The sequence below is a fragment of the Podarcis gaigeae genome, assembly GCF_964106915.1.
Source record: "Podarcis gaigeae genome assembly, chromosome: 5".
Lineage (NCBI taxonomy): Eukaryota > Metazoa > Chordata > Lepidosauria > Squamata > Lacertidae > Podarcis > Podarcis gaigeae.
This window is the reverse complement of record NC_139681.1, coordinates 46,596,064-46,617,829: the sequence shown is the minus strand read 5'-3', so window position 1 is coordinate 46,617,829 and position 21,766 is coordinate 46,596,064. Positions and strand designations below refer to the sequence as shown.

The 21,766-nt window shown below is 42.3% G+C and overlaps 2 protein-coding genes across 5 annotated transcripts in view; both read left to right on the top strand.

Moving 5' to 3' along the window:
* Positions 1–20,277, top strand: part of LOC310845732 (disintegrin and metalloproteinase domain-containing protein 9-like) — a 35,725-nt gene extending 15,448 nt beyond the window's left edge. For all 4 annotated transcript variants that reach the window (XM_083741258.1, XM_083741256.1, XM_083741257.1 and 1 more), the window contains exons 7-23: positions 75–285; positions 1,885–1,950; positions 2,035–2,106; positions 5,734–5,906; positions 6,666–6,750; positions 9,127–9,248; positions 9,745–9,916; positions 11,555–11,644; positions 12,578–12,773; positions 12,896–13,001; positions 13,790–13,964; positions 15,181–15,261; positions 16,124–16,229; positions 16,513–16,645; positions 16,895–16,967; positions 17,231–17,283; positions 17,886–20,277. In XM_083741258.1, coding sequence (XP_083597384.1) covers positions 75–285; positions 1,885–1,950; positions 2,035–2,106; positions 5,734–5,906; positions 6,666–6,750; positions 9,127–9,248; positions 9,745–9,916; positions 11,555–11,644; positions 12,578–12,773; positions 12,896–13,001; positions 13,790–13,964; positions 15,181–15,261; positions 16,124–16,229; positions 16,513–16,645; positions 16,895–16,967; positions 17,231–17,283; positions 17,886–17,979 — 2,008 coding nt within the window. In that variant the 3' untranslated portion in view covers positions 17,980–20,277. The remainder of the gene's footprint in view (positions 1–74; positions 286–1,884; positions 1,951–2,034; positions 2,107–5,733; positions 5,907–6,665; positions 6,751–9,126; positions 9,249–9,744; positions 9,917–11,554; positions 11,645–12,577; positions 12,774–12,895; positions 13,002–13,789; positions 13,965–15,180; positions 15,262–16,123; positions 16,230–16,512; positions 16,646–16,894; positions 16,968–17,230; positions 17,284–17,885) is intronic.
* A 4-nt stretch (positions 20,278–20,281) lies between these two features.
* PSTK (phosphoseryl-tRNA kinase) overlaps positions 20,282–21,766 on the top strand; it is an 11,365-nt gene continuing 9,880 nt past the window's right edge. Inside the window, exon 1 of the mRNA XM_083741478.1 lies at positions 20,282–20,995. Within this exon, the coding sequence (XP_083597604.1) occupies positions 20,774–20,995 (222 nt within the window). The 5' untranslated portion in view covers positions 20,282–20,773. The remainder of the gene's footprint in view (positions 20,996–21,766) is intronic.

The following is a 21,766-nucleotide window of genomic DNA, read 5'->3' as shown; positions in this document are numbered from 1 at the left end:
CTGAATTGTTATCGATGTGGGTGGGGGTGAGCAGGACACGGCCAGGTAACTTTTCTTGCTTTCTGTGGTTTCAGGGGAATGCTCCATATTGGCGGCAAGCGATATGGCTTGGAACCAGTCAATGGATCAGATCGATTTGAGCACTTCTTCTATGCATTAGAAAACTCTCCCCATGAGCCCTTTTCATGTGGTGTGCCAGATGATGACCACGAGCAGAGCACAAAGACTTTTCTCAAATACACAAATATCTCACACAGTCCCTTCAATTCGGACAAAATTCTAAGGGTAAAAAGCATTTGTACATTGTTTTTCGAAAACAGTCCACCTTGTCTAAACTTTTTATTCCAGCTTTTAGCAACAATCCTTTCTGATTTTTAACTGACACTGGTGGTTTTTTTTCCAACAAATCTCTCTGTGATACTTTATTTCCATGTTTAAAATATTCCCATAAAAAAGGGGCAAGGATGAAATAGAAAAGGATATTTTCATACTAATTTCAGTTTTACTCAGATAATTTGCATTACACCTTTCTGCTTGCTCCATACCCCAGGTGAGTCAAATTATTGTGGTGTTGTTAAGATATATGGTTTTATTTACACACACACACACACACACACACACACTGAGAGAGAGAGAGAGAGAGAGAGAGAGAGAGAGAGTGCATGGGATGGAAGGGCTTACAGCACTGCGCTCCAATAGATCTTTCTTCCCCATTGGTTTCCAGGGAATCCCTAAGTCCAGTTTAGGCTCAGCACAGAGCAAGGCATGTTTCGCTTGCTCACACAATCTACTTCGTTCATGGGTAGGCAAACTAAGGCCCAGGGGCCAGATCCAGCCCAATCGCCTTCTAAATCTGGCCCGCAGACGGTCCAGGAATCAGCGTGTTTTTACATGAGTAGAATATGTGCTTTTATTTAAAATACATCTCTGGGTTATTTGTGGGGCATAGGAATTTGTTCATCTTTTTTCCAAAATATAGTCTGACCCACCACATGGTCTGAGGGACAGTGGACCAGCCCCCTTCTGAAAAAGCTGACTCCTGCTATAGTTCTTATACCTAGAATCATGTGACAACCAGCTAGATGAGAGGAGTGGGGGAAATGACTAGCATCTCTTAGTTGTAACTATTGCTGCCTTGCTTATTCTTTGAGATCTTGATTTTAGGGCACTTAATTGAGCAGCCAAGTGGGACGCAGGTGGCGCTGTGGGTTAAAGCCTCAGCGCCTAGGACTTGCCGATCGAAAGGTCGGCGGTTCGAATCCCTGCGGCGGGGTGCGCTCCCGTCGTTCGGTCCCAGCGCCTGCCAACCTAGCAGTTCGAAAGCACCCCTGGGTGCAAGTAGATAAATAGGGACCGCTTACCAGCGGGAAGGTAAACGGCGTTTCCGTGTGCGGCTCTGGCTTGCCAGAGCAGCGATGTCACGCTGGCCACGTGACCCGGAAGTGTCTCCGGACAGCGCTGGCCCCTGGCCTCTTAAGTGAGATGGGCGCACAACCCCAGAGTCTGTCAAGACTGGCCCGTACGGGCAGGGGTACCTTTACCTTTAATTGAGCAGCCAAAGCTGTTACCTTAGCAAAGGAACTGGTTTGGCAGGTTCCACAGCCTCTTCTACTAGATTCTAACCCTTACTGGATACAAGATTACAGGATGAGATCCAAGGACATAATCTAGACTGCCCCCCCCCCCCAATTTACAATGGTTCGTTAGAAAAATTATAGAATGCCAGTTCAGCCAACAAATTGGCCTTTTCCTTAGATGCCTGGCACCTCCTAAAACATTTTATTTACTTTTTATAGTTAGCTTATCTATTTAAAGTACATCAAAATAAAAAAATGCAGTGTGGAAATATATGTAATGTCATGTGGTCTGTTTTCCTTGTTACAGAGAAGGCGAGCCGTTCTGCCAGAGAAGAGATATGTCGAACTGTATATGGTTGTTGATAAAAATAGGGTAATTTCTCTCTCAACCCAATGCATTTTGCCAAAGTGTTTGAATTTTTTGCTCTAGAACATCTTATATTTTGAATTGTTTCAGTACTTGCGGAAGAAATCTGATGCTGAAGCTGTACAAAAGGAAACAGTAGAACTGGCTAATTATGTTGATGGGGTAAGTCATCACAGAGACATTCATTAGACTGTGCTTTATCACACTATTTTGCAGAAAATGTCAAAACACAACAGTAATATTTTCTTCAGCAACTGGATTATATCAAATCAGTAAGTGTGCAGAGGCTAATTGCATGGCCTGCCTTAGCAGAATCAGGCTCTTCTTATGTTCAGATATGTAATCGTTTTGTTTATTGCCAGGCTTTGCATACTGTGGACTTCAGCAAAAATTGTGCTTAACCAAAGCATACAAAACTGTAAGATTTAGGTTTGCGATCCTTCAGAATATTTAAGAGAGCCTGAAAATACTGGGCGCATGTATGAAAATGAATCCAGTCAAGACATCTCTTGGAAAAATTATTTGAAGAAGAATCAGAATTTGGGGAAATAATTCTAGGGAAGAACAATAAATTATTATCTAATACCTATAGCATTTTATTGGAATGGGAGACAAAGGACGAGTTGGCGAAGGAGGCAATGATTCATTGGGCATCTGATTTTGGATACAGTATAGAACTACCAGCCTGGGAAAAACTATGGAACAACATGATAAAATTTTCAGCATGTTATACAATTAGAGAAAACATCCAAAAAATGATTTTCAGATGGTAATTAATGCCTAGTAAACTGGTTAAGATGTATAAAAGAGGATTCAACTTATGCTGGAAATGTTTAGGCAAGGAGGGCATGTTAATCCATGTGTGGTGGCAATGCAAACTTGCAAAAAATAATAATCCGGGGAATTATTTATGAAGAACTAAAGAAGATGCTCCAATGCTCCTTCCCGAAGAAACCAGAAGCATTCTTGTTAGCTATAATAGGACAGCATATTCCAGATAAAGTTTAAAAACCTCTTCCTTTACACAACAGCAGCAGCAAGGTTAAAGGTAAGGGGACCCCTGACCGTTAGGTCCAGTCGTGGCCGACTCTGGGGTTGCGGCGCTCATCTCGTTTTATTGGCCGAGGGAGCCAGCGTACAGCTTCCGGGTCATGTGGCCAGCATGACTAAGCCACTTCTTAGTCTGGTGAACCAGAGCAGCGCACGGAAACGCCATTTACCTTCCTGCCTTGACGTGCTTTCAAACTGCTAGGTGGGCAGGAGCAGAGACTGAGCAACGGGATGAACATATGAACAAGTAAACAAAACAAAAAGTGAAGCACAGAGGAGGAAAAGAGTAGAAAACTCAGAGTTGCAGCAAACCAAAGAGACTGAAATAGGTTGTCAAGGAAAGGTAGGTTGGGAAGTCCATACGAGATGAGAGAGGAGAAAATGTATGTAATGGAAATAAATATAACTGATTGTAGCTGAAAAATGCATATACAAATATTTTTTTAAAAAAGAAAGAAAATGAATCCAGTCAAGATATCTCTGGGAAAAAATATTTTATTCTGGTGACCTCCAATTAAAAAATTATGTAGTCGTACCTCGGAAGTCGAACGGAATCTTTTTCCAGAAGTCCTTTCGACTTCCAAAACATTCGACTTCCAAAGTGCAGCTTCTGATTGGCTGCAGGAAACTCCTGCAGCCAATCGGAAACCCCATCGGATGTTTGGCTTCCAAAAGAACATTCGAAAACTGGAACACTCACTTGACAAACCAGGGGAGCTTTTGAAGAACAGGTACTCATTCAGGAAATCATGAAGTTCCCATTTGAAGAGTCATCAGTCCTGATACTGGCCAAGGAAGAAGTGTGCATGCACACGAAAGCTCATACCAAGAACTGACTTAGTTGGTCTTTAAGGTGCTACTGGAAGGAATTTTTTTTGTTTTGTAATCCCACTGTTAAACTTAAAAACCAAGGATTTCATTATTACTTCCTTGCAGTCAACGGTGTGTTGGTTTGTGTGTCCTCCTAATTTAAGAGAGAGAGAGAGAGCTTTGAGATTGGAAAATGCTTCACAGGGCATCTAATGTGAAGACAGATTTTCAATAGTGCTGATAGAGATAAACAGCTATGCTCCCATGGCCTGGGTCTAATGGAGAGCTTTTCTCATTATCTTCCTGAGTGTTGTTTGTACATGGAAGCAGGTTTAAGAGCAGCTGATCATAAGCAACTTTACTCTGAAATAGGTCCCACTGTGCTCCTGAGGGCTACCTAAGTTTGCTGGAGATTTGCAGCTTGTGTCCTTTCTTGCACTTTCTCTCTCTCTCTCTCTCTCTCTCTGTGTGTGTGTGTCTTTCTCCAGCAACACAAAAGCACCACAGATTTACCTAACAGCAAGGACGTCTTACCCAAAGAGGCTAGTGGCACGGTGTGCCAGGGCGTCAAGTTCTGGAGGGCGCCAGGAAGAGGCGGAGGCTGGATGCAGCACCTCCCGTCATCAGCTCGCTGCCCTTGCCCCCCTCCGCCATGCCACGCCGAAGCAGTGCTGCATCCGGAGCCTCCGTCTGCCATGGCCACCGTGGCACAAAGTGGCCAGCTGAGCTGGGAGGTGCCGCAGCCAGCCTCCACCTCTTCCCCTCCAGCCACTGCCCACCTCCTCCAGCTCCGCTGGCAGCACTGTCCTCCCTAAAAAACTCTGGGAAATGGGGGGGGGGCGCCGGAGGGAGCTTTGCACCATGGCACCGGATATGCTTAAGACGGCCCTGCCTAACAGTAAAATTACTCTTGAAATTAGGGATATAACTAGTGATAAAAATGTTGCCAGAGCCCACTTCTTTGGTGTTCTTAAAAAAAAACATTAGACAGCATTATGAGCGCCACAATCCCAGAGTCGTCCGCAACTGGACCTAACAGTCAGGGGTACCTTTATCTTTTTACTTACACCATAGCAGTGTAAAATGGAATTATATCAAGTGGAGAGCTCTGCCAACTGGCTTAATGCCCTGTTAACTCTAGTTAGACAGGACTGCCCAGTAACCTCCCACCACCACAGCTCCCTACATCTTGAAAGGCATTGCGGAGCCATGTTTCACTACTGTTTCAGCAGCGTCAATTGCTACTCCTGTCCCTTTGCATTGAGTATGTTGTGGATTTTTTTAATATCTCAAACCCCACAGTTGCTCATAGGCTCCCTGTGACTTAGAAATATTAGCACCACCACCCTGCAGCCTGGTGTGATTTTTAAGAGCCCATGAAGCCAGTTTTGGCAATCACGGTACTTTAGGTCAGTGTTTCCCAACCTTGGGCCTCCAGCGGTTTTTGAACTACAACTCCCATCATCCCTGACTAGCAAGACAAGTGGCAAGGGATGATGGGAAGTGTAGTCCAAAAACAGCTGGAGGCCCAAGGTTGGGAAACACTGCTTTAGGCCATTTGTGAATGTGTGCTTGTTACACTAAATTCCATTACACTCCTGAAGAGTCCTGTTCCCCAACACAGATACAATTCTCATTGGGAGTGATGGCCTTTGGTGAAATGCTTAGAGGTTGGGTGACTGTGGGATGTGAATCATATGCAGAGCTTGTTTAGATGTACATCTGTATGCATGATGGGGAGCACAATTCATCAACAAATGTGTTGAATGCATAACTACTGGGAGCAGATGAAGCAGAGGTGGCTCCTCTACCTTCCTTGTAGCACGACCTTCCTTTGGGGGTAGAGGTGGACAAAGACCAAGGATTTGGGGGAACAATAGCTAATCAAATTCTTATATCTTCATAATAATGACAATTTTGTATGTGCAGATGTTCAGTCCTTTAAATATACAAGTTGTCCTAATTGGGCTAGAAATATGGACTCAAGGAAACCCTATAGATGTGGATAGTGGTTCAGCTGGAGATGTGCTGGGCAAATTCGCATCCTGGAGAGAGACAAATCTCCTGAAGAGATCACGAAATGATGTCAGCCACCTCATCATGTAAGGTTTCCCGTTCTCTACATAAACCTATCTATGATTACTGACTGGGACCTTGAACTCTTGAGATTCTGCTGCCCAAGGGAACAACTCAGTTTAGGAAACTGCACTTAACCTGCATGCTTCATATGTTTTGTCTGGTCACATGTGTTGGTTTTCCCCTTCAGAGTGTGCAATTTTAAGTTCTGAGAATCTGGCAGAAGATGTGGGTTGAGTGCCTTGTGTGTGTTCTTGTTTTTTTATCTTGGGAACTGGCCGCTATTTAAAGAGAGGTTGTGGTTCATGGATTAATCCAAGGTGGAGAGGGATAGGGCTGAGAACAAAAGTGACTGGCTTGATAGTTGTGTTAAGTGAGGAGAAGAACATTTCTCCCAGCCCCACCATCACCCAGCCACAGAACACATGTGAATCTAGGAAGCTGCTCAGACCACTGGTCAGTGGCTGTCCAGGGTTTCTCCCAGCCCTGCAAGGAAATGCCAGAAACCTTTGAACCTTTGACCTTTCTCCTGCTTTGCCACTGAACCATAGCCCTTCCGCATACCTGGGCTTTATACGTTCCTGGAGTTTTAGCAGAAAGAACTTTAACAAACAGGTCTTGACCTTATTCCTGCACGCAGGAGGACTCAGCATGTTTTTTTTTCTGATGTGAAAGTTGAAATTCTTGTATGTTCTGTTACATTCCATATTAGATGTCACAGATCGCACTGCACAGCCCAGAACATATTTGAAACGCACTACATTCATTCTTTTCCTGCATTGCAGAGGGAGAAGTGCATTTGGTGCAACGGTTGGAATGGCTTTTGTTGGCACAGTCTGTAGTCCGAATCACGGAGGGTCAATCAGCACAGTAAGTACACTATATTCTCTCAGTTGTGGACATGTTGGCCTATTAAGTAGAAAATGCTTGCACCTGCCGTGCCAAATCCAGCCAATTCAACAGGACCTTAAGATTTGCCATGAGGTTGCTCGTTATATTTATCAATTATTTTATTTAAATACATACACATACTGTTTGACAGTAACAAAATCTCAAACTGGATTACAAAAAAATTGTTTTTCAGATATGTAATGAAGGGCTCTACAAAGCAAGATGTCTTAGCAAAGTGTCCTAGCAAAGGCATACCTACATCTACATTGTATACATTTAGTCCAGTTCTTGATCATGGCAGAGCTTCAGTCAATTTTTGCCTTGATTATATAATAATAATAATAATAATAATAATAATAATAATAATAATAATTTATTATTTATACCCCACCCATCTGGCTGAGTTTTCCCCAGCCACTCTGGGCGGCTCCCAATCAGTGTTAAAAACCGTACAGCATTACATATTAAAAACTTCCCTGAACAGGGCTGCCTTAAGATGTCTTCTGAACGTCAGGTAATTCTTTATCTCTTTGACATCTGATGGGAGGGCGTTCCACAGGGCGGGCGCCACTACCGAGAAGGCCCTCTGTCTGGTTCCCTGTAGCCTCACTTCTCGCAATGAGGGAACCGCCAGAAGGCCCTCGGCGCTGGATCTCAGAGTCCGGGCTGAACGATGGGGGTGGAGACGCTCCTTCAGGTATACATGTTTAGACATGCAGTCAACAGCAAAACAAAATAACCACTCATTAAAAAGGATTATAGTGAGCAGAATGATAATTTCTGGTATAGCTATCTGCAGTGCAATGGGAAGGAGAATCTAATTTTGTACTATGCAGTGGCGTAGCGTGGGTTGTCAGCACCCGGGGCAAGGCAAGTAATTTGCGCCCCCTAACCCGTGAATTTGCGCCCCCTAACCCTAACCCCCAGATGTTGCGCCCGGTGCAGCCAGCTCCCCCTACACCCCCCACGCTACGCCACTGGTACTATGATAGCTCAAATTCTATTTCAATTAAAAATGAAAATTAATTAGAGCCGTATATGTTTTCTTATTTTTAAAATCAATCCAACCTCTTGCACACATTTCTGTGATTTTATAAGGCATGATTATACTTTTTGAAGCATATCCCATGGACTGCACAGTGCAGTTCTCAACATCTCTACTTGGAAACAAACTCCATTGAGTTCAATGGGACTTGTTTCCAATAAGTGTCTATAGAATCAATGCTTAAGAGCTGTGCTTTAAAATAAGAAAAAAATGACAGTGTTAAAAATGGAAGCTAAGGGTGTTGCAGAAAGTACTAGATGCTAGATTCCATGCTTGCTGGTATCGCTGAGGGCTGATGAACACGAGCTGGACAAATCCTAACTTGAAGTAGAACACTATGCAGTTAATTATGAGTTGATAAAAGATTGTAGAACATGGACTTCTATAATATGAGTAATAATTATAGGGCAGAAGTTTACTACAGTATTCTTTTTATAATGCTCTATTTGAACTATTCATGATGTGTTAAATAGAATCGACCGCTCTCTCTCCCCTCCATGAAACAGGATACAGTAAGGGAGGGGGGCAGATAATTAGTTTTTGCCTAGACAACAATATACCTTGAGTTGGCTCTTCCTGTACTACTTGGGTAAGTCTCTCATATGATTGTGCCCATGGATGTTATTTAACTAGACATTAGCACTAAGACAAGGGGATTTCACACTGTCTCCCTCTGCATACCCCCATTTCTGCTCCAGAGGGTTGGAGAAAACCCCAGAACTGATTTAGTGGGCAGGAGACAGGGCAAACATTCTCTTGTACAAGGAGAAATACTTGCACAGATGGAACATTCTCCATAGAGCTAGGCTGAATACAACCATAGATGTGTATTCCTATTTCCTTGTTCCATTTAAGCAAATGGAGTGAAGAAAAGAGAACTTTCCTGCCTTTACTATGATGGATTGTGGGGAAATGGGCTGCTAATCTGTAAAACAGTAATGGGAAGCAAAATCTACTATGTAATAGTATACATTGTTTGGAAGTCTTTGAAATATTAAGCAGTTTAGAAATGCTTTTTAAGTAAATAAATATGATATGATATGATATAAACCATGTTCTCCCAAGATCCTGAATTAACTTCCCGCTAGGGGATTTTCTTGATTAACCAGAAGTGTTGCTCCTGGTAGTAGATAGATCCCTAGGGAATTTGCAGTCTAAATTTTATTGCCAGAAAGAGCATGGGAAGAAAGAATAGAGAAATGAGGTATCTGTATATGGTTTTTTTTCCTGTTCATATAGGCAAGGAGGAACTGTTGCTCCAGAGGTTCTGTCACATCACATAATGCTAACACTGTCAATCTCTTTGCCAGTTTAACCATGACGCTGTGATAGCTCACGCTACAGTTGTTGCACATGAGCTAGGACACAATTTGGGAATGAATCATGATGACGGAAGATGTCCAGGTCAATACATTATGCACAGTTCAGATAAGTAAGAGTTCTTATTTATTTTATTATAGCAACTTGTATTATTTATTTTTAATCTGTAGATTGGGATTTAAAAAATTTATTTTTAATCTGTAGATTGACATTGATATTATTTATTTTTAATCTGCCAATCTTCTGTTGGTGCTTAAGATCCATCAAAGGCCACATCTGCGCTATACACCTAAAGCAGTACCAAACCACTTTAAACAGTCATGTCTTCCCCTCAAAGAATCCAGGAAGCTGTGATTTGCTGCGACTTCTATTCCCTTCACAGAGCTACGATTTTCAGAGTGATTTAACAGTCAATCCCTCTTCTCAGGTGGGCCTTATGGGTGGCTCAGCTCTGTTCCTTTCCTTCTTTTGCAAAAAGCGCACACAGTTTTCATTCCTTAAAATGGGAAGTAGTTGATATTGATAAGACGATTTCTAGTGTCAAAATGCACTACTTCATAGTCTGGACAAATAGATATGCAAAACACAGGCAATTTTGTGCTTTCTAGTGGGTCCAAGAACTTCAGCAGCTGCAGTGCCAATGATTTTGAGGACCTTATCTTGAGAGGAAGAGGAACCTGTCTTCGAAATCCTCCCAAGCCAAGTGATATTTACACAGAGCCTGCCTGTGGCAACAACATTGTGGATAAAAATGAAGAATGTGATTGTGGCACACCAGAAGTAGGTGTTTCTTGAATTAATATTATTTAGATACAGCATTCGGTGCATTAATTTGTTCCTCCCACTACCCCGACCCTGTGTTTGGTGTAGTGCAACAGCGAGTTAGTGAATGTTTTTGTCCAGTGCTACTCCAGACTGAGTCAAAGAACAGGGCAGGGGAAGAGGAGGTTTTGTATCTTGTTTGACCACCCTGTCACCCTGACAGATGTGGAGGTTACCACTGCTCTAGGCAATGTGCACCATTTCTGTCTCCTTTCTCCCTCACACCTGCTCTGTTAGGCATGGATAGAGGAAAGGGTTGTGAGAACAAGGAGAACTCCATGTGTAACAAAAGGTAAATACTTAATAATCACATCAAGAAGGAAGGGATCACGAAACGGGAAGTTTTACTGCCATTTATAACACTGAATGGGGTGGGGGTGGTGCAGATTATGCTCATAGGTACCAACTGAGACTTTAATCTTGTATCATCAATACTGTAGTTTGTAGTAGAAGAAACTGCTAAATTTGTCAAACTAGTTTATTTATTCAATTGACCGGCCATAGCTGGTCCTGTAAGCACCAACCATTTGCATGTATAAAGAGTTGCTGAAGAATATATGTGTTTTCAGGGAGACAATGGGTGTAACGCTTCTTTAGGAGGGAATAGGGTTTCTACACATCCCTTATCTAGATGGAGATAAATTAGGGTTGCCATATTTTGGAGAGCAAAAAGGAGGACACATTTGCCAACTTCCACTTTTAACTACAAATCACTATGATGACTCTCATTTTAAATACTCCTACTATGTGTAGGCTATAGAAACTGTGATATATTGCTAGTGGCAATGTTCTCAACTTTCAACAAACACTCTTTAGATGTCAATTTGTGTCACCACAGCTGGATGTAAGCTGGCCCTGCTGTCTACTCTGATGACACAACGTCAATAGCAGCTCCACACGTCGGGCAGTAAATAGCCTGAATAAATGTGGATTGTGCTATACAGACTCCACTCAGGATGTTCTTAAAAGTCAAACTGTGTCCCTTCAATTAGTTGACTAGTACAGCAGGGCAACAGGTTTTTCCCCTCCACCTACTGGGCTAGTTTACTCGATGCACACAGCTTTAGTTAGCATCCAAATTATGTCATGCATCCTCCACCCAGGAAATCTTTAGTGTCACAGTCCTTAATTTCAGTGCCTCAGTCATCTTCTGCCTTGTTCTGTGTAAGGGGTAGAGGCGCCCTGAGACAAAGAGAGCTGTACAAGAAAAATCTACCCTCTCTTCACATCCACACCCCTGGTTCCCTTTCTAAGCCCCTGGAGTAAAGATAAAAGATTCCTACAGAGCACTGGTTCACTACAATGGAAACTGGTGGGGAGGAATGCCCAGCCAAATTCTCTTCTCTGCCCACCCTCCCAAGCAATAAACTAAAACACGCATAGTGTGATTCTGACCAGATCTACCCAGAGGCAAGTCCTAGTGAATTAATGGGGCTTTCTACCTGAAAAATGGGGGGTTAGTATTGCAGCCCTCCAAATCAAAGCCTCTAAAAAGAACGGAAGACACGTGTGCCCCCCCCCCAGTTGAAGGAGGGATTCAGTTGCTTTTGACAATTTAGCACTCAAGTGTCCAACTGAAGTCTTTTTTCTTAACAGGAGTGCACCAACCCTTGTTGTGATGCTGCTACATGCAAGCTAAAAGCTGGATCAGAGTGTGCTGAAGGATTGTGCTGTGAGAAGTGTCAAGTAAGCTAGATTGCCCTTTCTGTACATGTGCAGCACAATGCTATGCATATTTACCCAGAAGCGAGCCCACTGGAGGGCAAGGAGCAGCCATGAGGTGTTAGAGAACAGAGCTGGGTGTGTCACCCTGCATGTCCTGCTCCCCCTAAGCTAGCTTAGGTGTGGCGAAGGATGCTGACCCATAACCAGTGCTGAAGGAAAATTGAGCTACTGGTTCAGTGAGGAATGTAAGAAGGCACTGATTTCTGTTCCGCCTTGTACTTGTCCTATGCAGTGCTGTTTCCATTCCACTGCAGTTTGGCTTCTGACAAAAACAATGCTATTCGTTTCAGTGTCCTCTAGGGTGAAATTTTACATAATTCATTTGTAATCATTACGTTATTCTACACCATTAATTTCAATGCAAAGGAAACAATGCAAATGGAAGGCATGGAGATAGTAAATTACATACCATTTGCACATTGAAAACAACACCAATGGCGAATACCGATTGCATCCTGCATCAATTTCTGTTCCAGATATAGGATGAATAAGCAAACACCTGCAATTTCTGCTTGCATTTCTTGCAGAATTCGCCAACAGCCCTGGTTTCAGAACATGGAATTGGGGGTGAGAAGTGTTTGGAGAGCTCTATCTTGTTCTTCCCCTCGGGCAGCAAAATTTACTGGGCTGGCCCTGCTTCTTGCCCTTTTTTTTTGCCATGGTTGGAACAACCGCACCTTCTGTCATATTTCCTTCAGTATAGCTAGCAACCCTATCAACTTACCCTTTTATTGAAGCTGAGCACCAGGAATTGTTCCTGCCTCTTCTCCCTTTTTACAAGCTTCTGTCACAGGCATTTTTACTCCTCTTTCTCCTGTGTCAGTTCCACGTATTGTTATAGCATTTTTGTTATGGTTACCAAGCAAACAAAATAAATAAAATTCTGTTTTCTAGTTCAAGGTTGCAGGAGTGCAGTGCAGGCCAAAAATGAACGCCTGTGATCTCCCTGAGTATTGCAATGGAACATATCCCAACTGCCCAGATGATGTGTATATCATGGATGGCTACCCATGCAACAATATGAAAGACTATTGCTATGCTGGAATTTGTCAGAATTATGATTCTCAGTGTGAATCCCTCTTTGGAAAGGGTAAGTTTTAAACGGTTTATAGCCCGTGTAACACAACTGATATTAAGTTAGCAGAAACAGCTATGTTACACATTAAGAAAACGGACTATTTTTTGACAAATACGGTTCTGTTGTTTTTATAGGAGCAAAGAAAGGGCCAAATGCTTGTTTTGAAACAGCCAATAGTAATGGAGACAGGCTCGGCAACTGTGGAATGTCAAAAGGAGAGTTTGTTAAATGTTCTCAAGCGTAAGTACTCAGGAAGTCATATTTATACTCTGTTGCTTCATGGAAGCTGAAACCCTGATGGAGGATAGGCAATGGTTTCATAAACCATGGTTTCATAAACCATGGTTTACGAAACTGTAGCCAAGCACCAGAGGCGGTTTGAGGTGGTTTGACTGGTGCAGTCACACTGGGTGCCACGCTGCAGAGGGTGACAAAATAATGCTTTTAGAATGGAGTGCAAGAGGCAGGGGTGCCGAATTTTAGCATGACACAGGGCCCAAAGTTCACCACTGATGCTCATCTCTCACACTTCCCCATTTACCATCATGCATTGGTTTTGACACAGATTCTAGCTGGCATCGAGCCATTATGTTTAAAGCAGGGGACCCCAACTTAATGCTGGTTAACAAATCGGAATACAATCCTGGTTTATTATCCTCATTAGTTAAATGATATTAAGCCAGAGTCCCCCAGTTTGGATATAACAGGGAACTCTGGATTAATGCAGGACTGAATCTTAGAGCAGCTGGCACACAATGGGAAGGAGAACATATGGCCACAGCGCTTTCCCACAGCCTCATAAACCATACAGGATAGCTGCTCTGAAGCTGATACATGCGGTCCAGACTTTACGCTGTTAAACTGCTAATATGGATCATCTAGTTTGTACAAACAGGTGATTGGTGGCATTTTAAAAACTGGAGCAAATAGATGTATGCTTGTATAAACATTAAAAGATGGGGGGGTATTTTGATATTTACTCTGGTGTTCCCTACTTTCTTAATTTTTGTATTTCATTTTTATTGCAGCAATAGCCTATGTGGCAAAATTCACTGCACATCTGTCAGTCAACAGAATCTTCCATCCCAGATATATAGCCAGATTCAAAATGGCGTTAGGTGTGTGACTACTGATTTTGCTCTGGGATCAGATGTTCCCGATCCAGCTTTGGTTAACAGAGGCACAGCTTGTGCAGAAGGCAAGGTAAGAGAGTGTCCTTCACATCACCAACTCCCTGCTCAATGATATAGCTGCAAACAGGATTCAATTACAGTCCGAGTTATGTCTGTATTTCCAAAACAGCCTTTTTGTATTGTTTGTATGGCCAACCATTTTTTTCTAACCCTATCTCCTGACAAGCAGCGATTCCACAGTTGCAGCTATTCACTTGCTACCTGCCATATAGCTTTAGAAGGCACAGATGCCATGCCTGGGAACAAAAAGCCGATTTGTATCTCATGGAAACCTTATAATAAACCATCCACAGAAACCTGGTTCCTTAATTGTGTGCTTCAAGTTTCAGATGTACAGTGGTACCTCAGGTTACAGATGCTTCAGGTTACAGACTCTGCTAACCCAGAAATAGTACCTCAGGTTAAGAACAGTGTCAGGTTAAGAATGGACCTCCAGAACGAATTAAGTTCTTAACCCGAGGTACCACTGTAATTTTAAGCCATTGTTAAAAAGAGTTATATGACAGGCTGCAGCAAGCCTCATGCTGGCACCCAGCCTCCTTCCCTCTCTAGCACACACCAGAGGATGAGATTTGAAGCATCCACTTCCATTTTTAAACTTACTAGAGTTCCCCACTGTGCCCAAACTCTGGTTAGTTAAAACACTAGCTACCCAAACAAATCAGAATCATAAACCGTGATGTGATTCCAGCTTGCTTGAACTAACTAGAGTTTAAAGTATCCAGAGTTCCTCACATTCCGAGACAAAGGTGTGGCGCAGTGGTTACGGTGCTGGACCAAGACCTGGGAGACAAGGGTTCAAATCCCCATTCAACTATGAAGCTCGCAGGGGGACCTTGGGCCAGTTGTTGCCTCTCAGCTTAACCTACCTCACAGGGTTGCTGTGGGGATTAAATGAGGAGAGGAAGATGCATGTATACCACTTTGAGCTCCTTGAAGAGTAAAGAGGTGGGATAAAATGCAGCAAATAAATAAATAGTTGAATGTGAAATATTTTGCTCTCCTTTCCTTGGTTGCAAAAGAGTTGTTCAGAGGAAGGAGGGATGGTGTGAGCCCAAGGCCTATTGTGGTTCATGCAGGTAATTCTAAGCTATGGTTTAGTGTTACATCCAAACTTATGATTTAGCGTGAAGTCTGAGCCTGCCCGTTGTTTCTGCGTTACACTTTGGTATTTTTAAAGACATACTTTCCAACTTTAAAGCTTGCGTTCCTTTTTCTTTTTTCAGGCCTGTGTTGATTTCAAGTGTGTCAATGCAAGCCTGCTTGGCTACAATTGTGATGTAAAGAAAACATGCAATGACCGTGCAGTAAGTAAGAAAATGATGATCCTATTATTCCAGTGGTAGAGCAGAAAAAATATTCCAATATTCTGGCTATAAAAGCAGTTCAGCTATTGAGAAGATTTGCTTGCAGTCTTTATTGCCACCAGAAACAATTGCTGTAAAGGAGTGGGCAGCATGTGGTTTGAATAGCTATTTCCTGCACCTTGCCATCAATTTTGTGAAGCCCTTTTAATAGGGCTTTCAGACCAGTTTCAAAATCAGGATTCACCCACTATACAGAATCGTAATTCTGAACCTGTTTTGGTTCCCATATATTTGCACAGTAGCTCCTTTGGGAGAAAAGGTGCGATATAAATTTAATAAAATAAGAAAACAGTTTGTTTTTTATTTAACAAAATTTATATACAACTTGATTGTAGCAAAATCTCTAAGCAGCTTACAAGAAATATTAAAATGATTAGCAGCAACAATTAGAAACATTTAAGAACTATTAAAATATTTGGCAGCCCACCTGTTTTGTACGTGGGAACTATCATGCATGCTGCTGGTTTCAGCAGACACAATCTGGAGCCAGACAATGTTAGCATCATGGAACATATTTAGAAATGGCATATCACTAAATCAGGCCCATGTTCTTTATTCCATAGCATACGTATCTGTCGTTTGCTCTGGTTGTACTCATGGCTTTTTTTCTTCCGAAGTCAAGGAAAGCTGTTCATCGTAGCATTTCCTCAAGGAAGTCAGAACATAATGGTGCCTAATGCAGGGGTGGAAAACCCTCTGTTTGTTCCTAGACTTCTGCTCCCATCATCCCTGACCAATGGCCAACAGCTTCAGCATCCCCAGCCTAATTCTTCACCTCTTTTTTGGTCCTTCTTTCCTGTAGGTATGTAACAACAAAGGCAATTGTCACTGTGATCCTGGATGGGCACCTCCTTATTGTGACAAATCTGGATACGGTGGTAGCATAGACAGTGGCCCAACTCACATAGGTAAGAATGAGCTAGAGCAGGGTTTCCCAAACTCGGCCCTCCAGCTGTAATTTTGGATTACAATTCCCACCATCCCTGACCATTGGTCCTGCTAACTAGGGATTATGGGAGTTGTAGTCCAAAAACAGCTGGAGACCTAAATTTTGGAATCCCTGAGTCATAGGGATTAGGCTGGGTATGAAGAAGGTGGTGCTAGATGCGGAACCTTCTCTTCTGCTGCACCATGACATTAATCCTATATTAAAAGCAAAACACGTAATTTTCATTGCCTTTTCTCCTTTAGATACATCACTTCGTGATGGCCTGCTGGTGTTTTTTCTGCTTGTGTTGCCCCTGCTAATTATAGTAGCGGTTGCAATTGTCAAGAGGGATGCAATTAAAAGACGTATTTTCAGAGGACGGAGAAGACGCCAAAGGTATGAAAAGAATAAGATCGGTTTTTAAAAACCAGAAATGTGTGCCGCATCTGTGACAAGGTTAAGTCAGGCAGTGTTAAAACAGTGAACAGCAGCAAAATACTGTATCTAAAATAATGAAAATCAGTTGTGGTCCCAGGGCTTCAGATTGCCTTCTCCCAGAAGATGGTGTGTACCAGAACCAAATTGAATATTTAATGGAGAAAGACATGTATTATTTTAACCTACCTGTTTACGTTATGTTTTAAGGGCTGAAAATGCACGGCAGGCAAGACAAAGCAGCACTCCAGGTGGACCAAAGCCACCAGTAAATAATAGGCGGGTAAGAATATTTATTTTTTTCATCGCAATGTCTTCTTTGAAGTTACTGCTGATGAATGAAGTTTGAGCTAATGTTTCGGCTCTCCATAGGCGCTGTGAATTTGACAATGATTTTTCATTCAGAAATGCAATTCTGCAGAAGGTTAGATCAGTTACATTAAAATAGTGCGTGGTATTTTGCTAGAATGAAAAGATGCAGTAAGCTTCACTGCTGTGGTAAGAACCATTAATTCTCCTTACGATACATTTCTTTTCCCTCTGCAGCCTACAACGTCAAATTCTGGAATCTTTACGATATCACACTTTCCTGCTCCAAGGTTTGCACTTTTAAATCTTTTCAACTTAATTTTACAGGCATCTGTGCCTACAACTGGGGCAAACATTTAAACTGAGCAAAGACTGGAGATTCAGCAACATTTGAACTGCCCACTGAATCCCTTCTCAGAGAGTCAATATCCAGGGAAAGGTTCTTGAATCCCGGATCCCTGGTGTGAATATCAGCAAGGCCTTCAGCAGTATTTTGCCCATAAACATTTCTCCCGTTCACCTCTTTTTGCCTATGGCTTCACTTGTGCAAAGAGTTCGCAGTTGATGTGCAAGAGGCGGTAATCAACCGTGGTTCGTTCCAGAATGTTATTGGAGTACAATTCCCATCATCCCTGAGCATTGGCTATGCTGGCTAGGGCTGATGGGAGTTGTGGTCAAAACAAGGATACCTTGTTGGCTACCCATGGCATAAAGTAGTAGAACTCTGGCAGAGTAGCTGTCATTCATACAGAGGATATAGTCGAAATAAGTAAGTAAGGAGGTAGGTAGGTGGAAGTATTCATTATGTTTCTAGAAAGTCTGTCACTATTGACCAGCCTCTGAAATATGCCACCAAATACACACTACTAATACTGCATGTTATCTCCTTTAGGCCACCCATACAAGCAAACCTTGGACCACGTCCATCAAGACCTCCTTTACGTCCACCAATCCCACCCAGACCTGTTTACGCAACTCCATCCTGAGAATTTCTCAAGAGGGTTAGATGGACACATTAAACATATGAGAGGGTAGCAGAAATGTGCCAGTGCTAAACCTGTTACATATTTTTGAAAGTATTATTTTTTATCAATATACAAGTGAAGACCTCATTTTAATTTCTAAAAAACTGTTGAAACGGTAACAAAAGAATATGGGAATTTTTTTTCTGAATCTCTAGATAGACTAAGGCTGCCTTAATCATTAGATCAGTGATTCCCAACATTTTTTTTCTGCAGACCACTTGAAAATTGCTGAGGGTATTGATGGCCCATTGAATGATTATTTTTTTGCCTGTTATAACGATGGTAATGTGCTGTGCTAGATGCTGTATGATTTTTAAATTGTATTTTTATTGCTTCTTCTATTGTATTTTATGGTATTACTCTATTACAATACACTAAAATACAATATAAGAAATTAAAGAAGCAATAAAAATGCATCTAAAATCAGTATTATGATTTAATACCAACACACGGACCACATAAATTAAGTTTGTAGACCACTGGTGGTCCATGGACCAGTCTCAGAACTCATGTATTAGACAGCAGAATACTGTTTGTGTTGTGTCACATTAGCCATCAGGACATATACATAAATACACGCCTCTCAACACAGGGCCAAACTGATGCAATGCTATATGTGCAATTAGAAATCATTTTAGGTTTCCAAATTTTGATATCTTTTTTTTTTTAAAAAAAAAGGATGCACAAGGGTTGATTTACCACTGGGATTGCAGCACACAAGAAATGGAGGTCTTGATTAAAATAGCTTGCACACAACACACACCTAAGGAACAGCTGCTAGCCTTAGAAAAAAGGTCTCATTGACGACAAAGGCAGCTTTCACCCTAAAGCAGGCTTCCTCAAACTTGGCCCTCCAGATGTTTTTGGTCTACAACTCCCATGATCCCTAGCTAGCAGGACCAGTGGTCAGGGATAATGGGAATTGTAGTCTCAAAACATCTGGAGGGCCAAGTTTGAGGACGCCTGCCCTAAAGCTATTTTCATAGCTGAGGAAAGAGAGGTGAAACCTATCCTCTGCTATACTGCAATCCTGATGGAAATCACTCCCCTACACGCCCATTTTATATATATTTAAAACATGACACGAGTTCTAGATGCTGCATCTAGCTTTCCCCACAGCTTTTCTGTGAATAATTGTTCCCTAAAATTCAGCTGCTTTAAACATAAAACAAACTGTGAATAAAAAACAATGAAGGGGAAAAAAACACTTTCTGAGTAATTTGCCCGCAATTCACTAAGGGGGTGGCATATGCATGGAATTGTGAGTGCAGAACCAAAGGAAGTGCATGGAAATAGAACTGATACTGAAAATTGGGTCAGGGGCAGGATTTTACAGACCCTGAGTGCTAATTACATGGTTGGCAAAGTGGACATTAATTTGTTTGAGAATAGGGGCTGACTCCAGTTGTTTGTCCTCAACTGGTATTGCCCAAGTTCACAATTGTTAAGTTCCAAAATACTGTAAATGGATATTTTTCAATATGCCTTTTTGCACTAAAGTAGGCAAAGTGCTCCTAAATTAACAGTCTGGTCTTCCATTTCTATATTCCAAACCTGTGGCAGGGGGCATAATTATGCATCCTCCTTATTTAATTTTAATATATAGGAATTTAGATCTTGGTTACAATATTGTAGCAACAGCTCACACTGTCAAAATCATACCTAATCACACCCATTCCACAGTGTTTTTGTTTTGGAAGTGAATGAATGTACAATCCGATTGCTGTGAATGCTATATTGTTAGAAACAGTAAATTATTTGTACGGGTATTTATTTGAATATAAGATTTTGCTGGCTCAAAAAAAAATATCTAAGTGGTGTATATAAAGCAATAAAATAATTAGCAATAGATAAAAGCAGTAGCATTTAAAAATGAGTAATACGCAATGAAATTATATGCCCAGATAGGCTTGCTGAAAGTTTTAGCAGACATTTAAAACACTTTAATGAAGATGACATTTAAAACACTTTAATGAATCTTTTGCCCAACATGGGGTTTTAACCCCCACAGTTCAGCTTATTTTTCTGAGAATGTGGGCTGTAAGGTTTGCTTACAGGTTCGAAAATGCCAACAGAAATCAAACTTCTAACAATACTTTTCAACTACTACTTTTTCTAATACCTATAACCATTTTATATGCAATTTTGCACAAATCGCTATTAAATACCGGCAGGAAAATGCCGGTACTTTACACAGTTGTATTTCAATGGCAATCTCCGTGAACTATTTTGTAAGAAATAAAATACTTTGCTATTTAACGTGTGTTTTTTTATTGCAAGTTGGTAATATTTAAAAGCAATAACTCTTTGAAAAATCATTAGAAATGTAATTTATTTTCATACAATAGATCGATATGCCTACTCTATCAATACCGTTTAGCAGTTTTCATTAAAAGCAACTTACAGCGCAACCAACAATCAGAACCAACTTGCCTTGTCCTCTATTGCATGTGGCCACCCTAAACTGCTGCCCAATCACTGCAAGCGACAAAGGGGTGCCGGGACTCCCCGCTTGTCTCCTACGTGCAACGGCCGCTTTTGCCCCTCTAGAGCCCAGCGTCGAAAGCAACCCGGAAGTCCGGTGCGCGGATGTAGGAGGAAGCCCAGTCTCTTTAGAACTCCCTGCGCCGAAGTCCCTCCCCAGCGCGCCTGCGCAATGCTACCGCGTGGAGTCAACTGCGCAAGCGCAGAACTGTGAGCCGTCGGTCCCTTCCCGTCACGGGAGTTTTAACGCTCTGCACGAGCGCGGGGCCTCATGGCGGAAGAGCTACGGCGCGCCGGAGGCCACCAGCTGGGGCTGTGCTTGCTTTGCGGTTTACCTGCCGCGGGCAAAACGACGACGGCGCAGGCCCTGAGCCGGGTCCTGAGGGAGCGCAAAGGGTGGCGCTGCGTTCCCCTCGCTTACGACGATCTCATCCCTCCGGAAGCGTTCGACCAATCAAAGGAGAGCTCGGGACAGCGCGAGCAGCAGCCGTTGGTCAGTAGCCTCCGCCCCCTGCTCCTTATTGGCCAATGTGGTCTTGCGATTCTCATTGGCCAGGGAAATGTCTTCGCTTGCCCGCGGGATCTTTCAGTGGTAGCCCAGGTGGGCAGAAGGATGCGCCCCAGCTTTATTTCCCTACCGCTGTCATTGCCAAGGATCCTTTTACTTCTGACGCCTCGCAGCTGAATCCAGCCAGGAGATCTGGTGCTTTAGGGTCACTTGCGGGGTTTGCCTTGAGTAGGCGCTTACCAAAAAAAATCTGGGAATTGAGGGAGCCTATTGGCTTGTCCTTTATTAAAGTAATCTGCTGTGGCATGGCAGCGATAAATGACAAAAGTTATCATTCTAAATTGGCTGTGATTCGCTCCAGCTGCCGGCAGAAGGTTTGGCGTATTTCAACTTGCATCAAGAAAAGTGAGCTCGTTTTTAAAGCATCTATATATATATTTAGTAACATGAAGTTAAGCAAGACTTGCCTGCATATTTTTAAATAGCATCTTGTTTCCTATTATTTTCTGCTGAAAGTTCCCTTTCTGAATCTTAACGTTTTGCTGTTTTGATCCTCCTGTACGGACTGATAAACCAGCATAGTGTTATGTCTTGTTTTACAGTATTTCAGTATGCTGGTTGCTAGTTCAGGGCCCTTTGGGCTGAAAGGCAATACATAAATAAACCAGTGGTGGTGGTGGTGGTATTTTGCAAAGCAGTCAGTTCAGTATGGGCATTTGTTGATAACACTAGCTGTTTAGAAGATGTGAAATTACT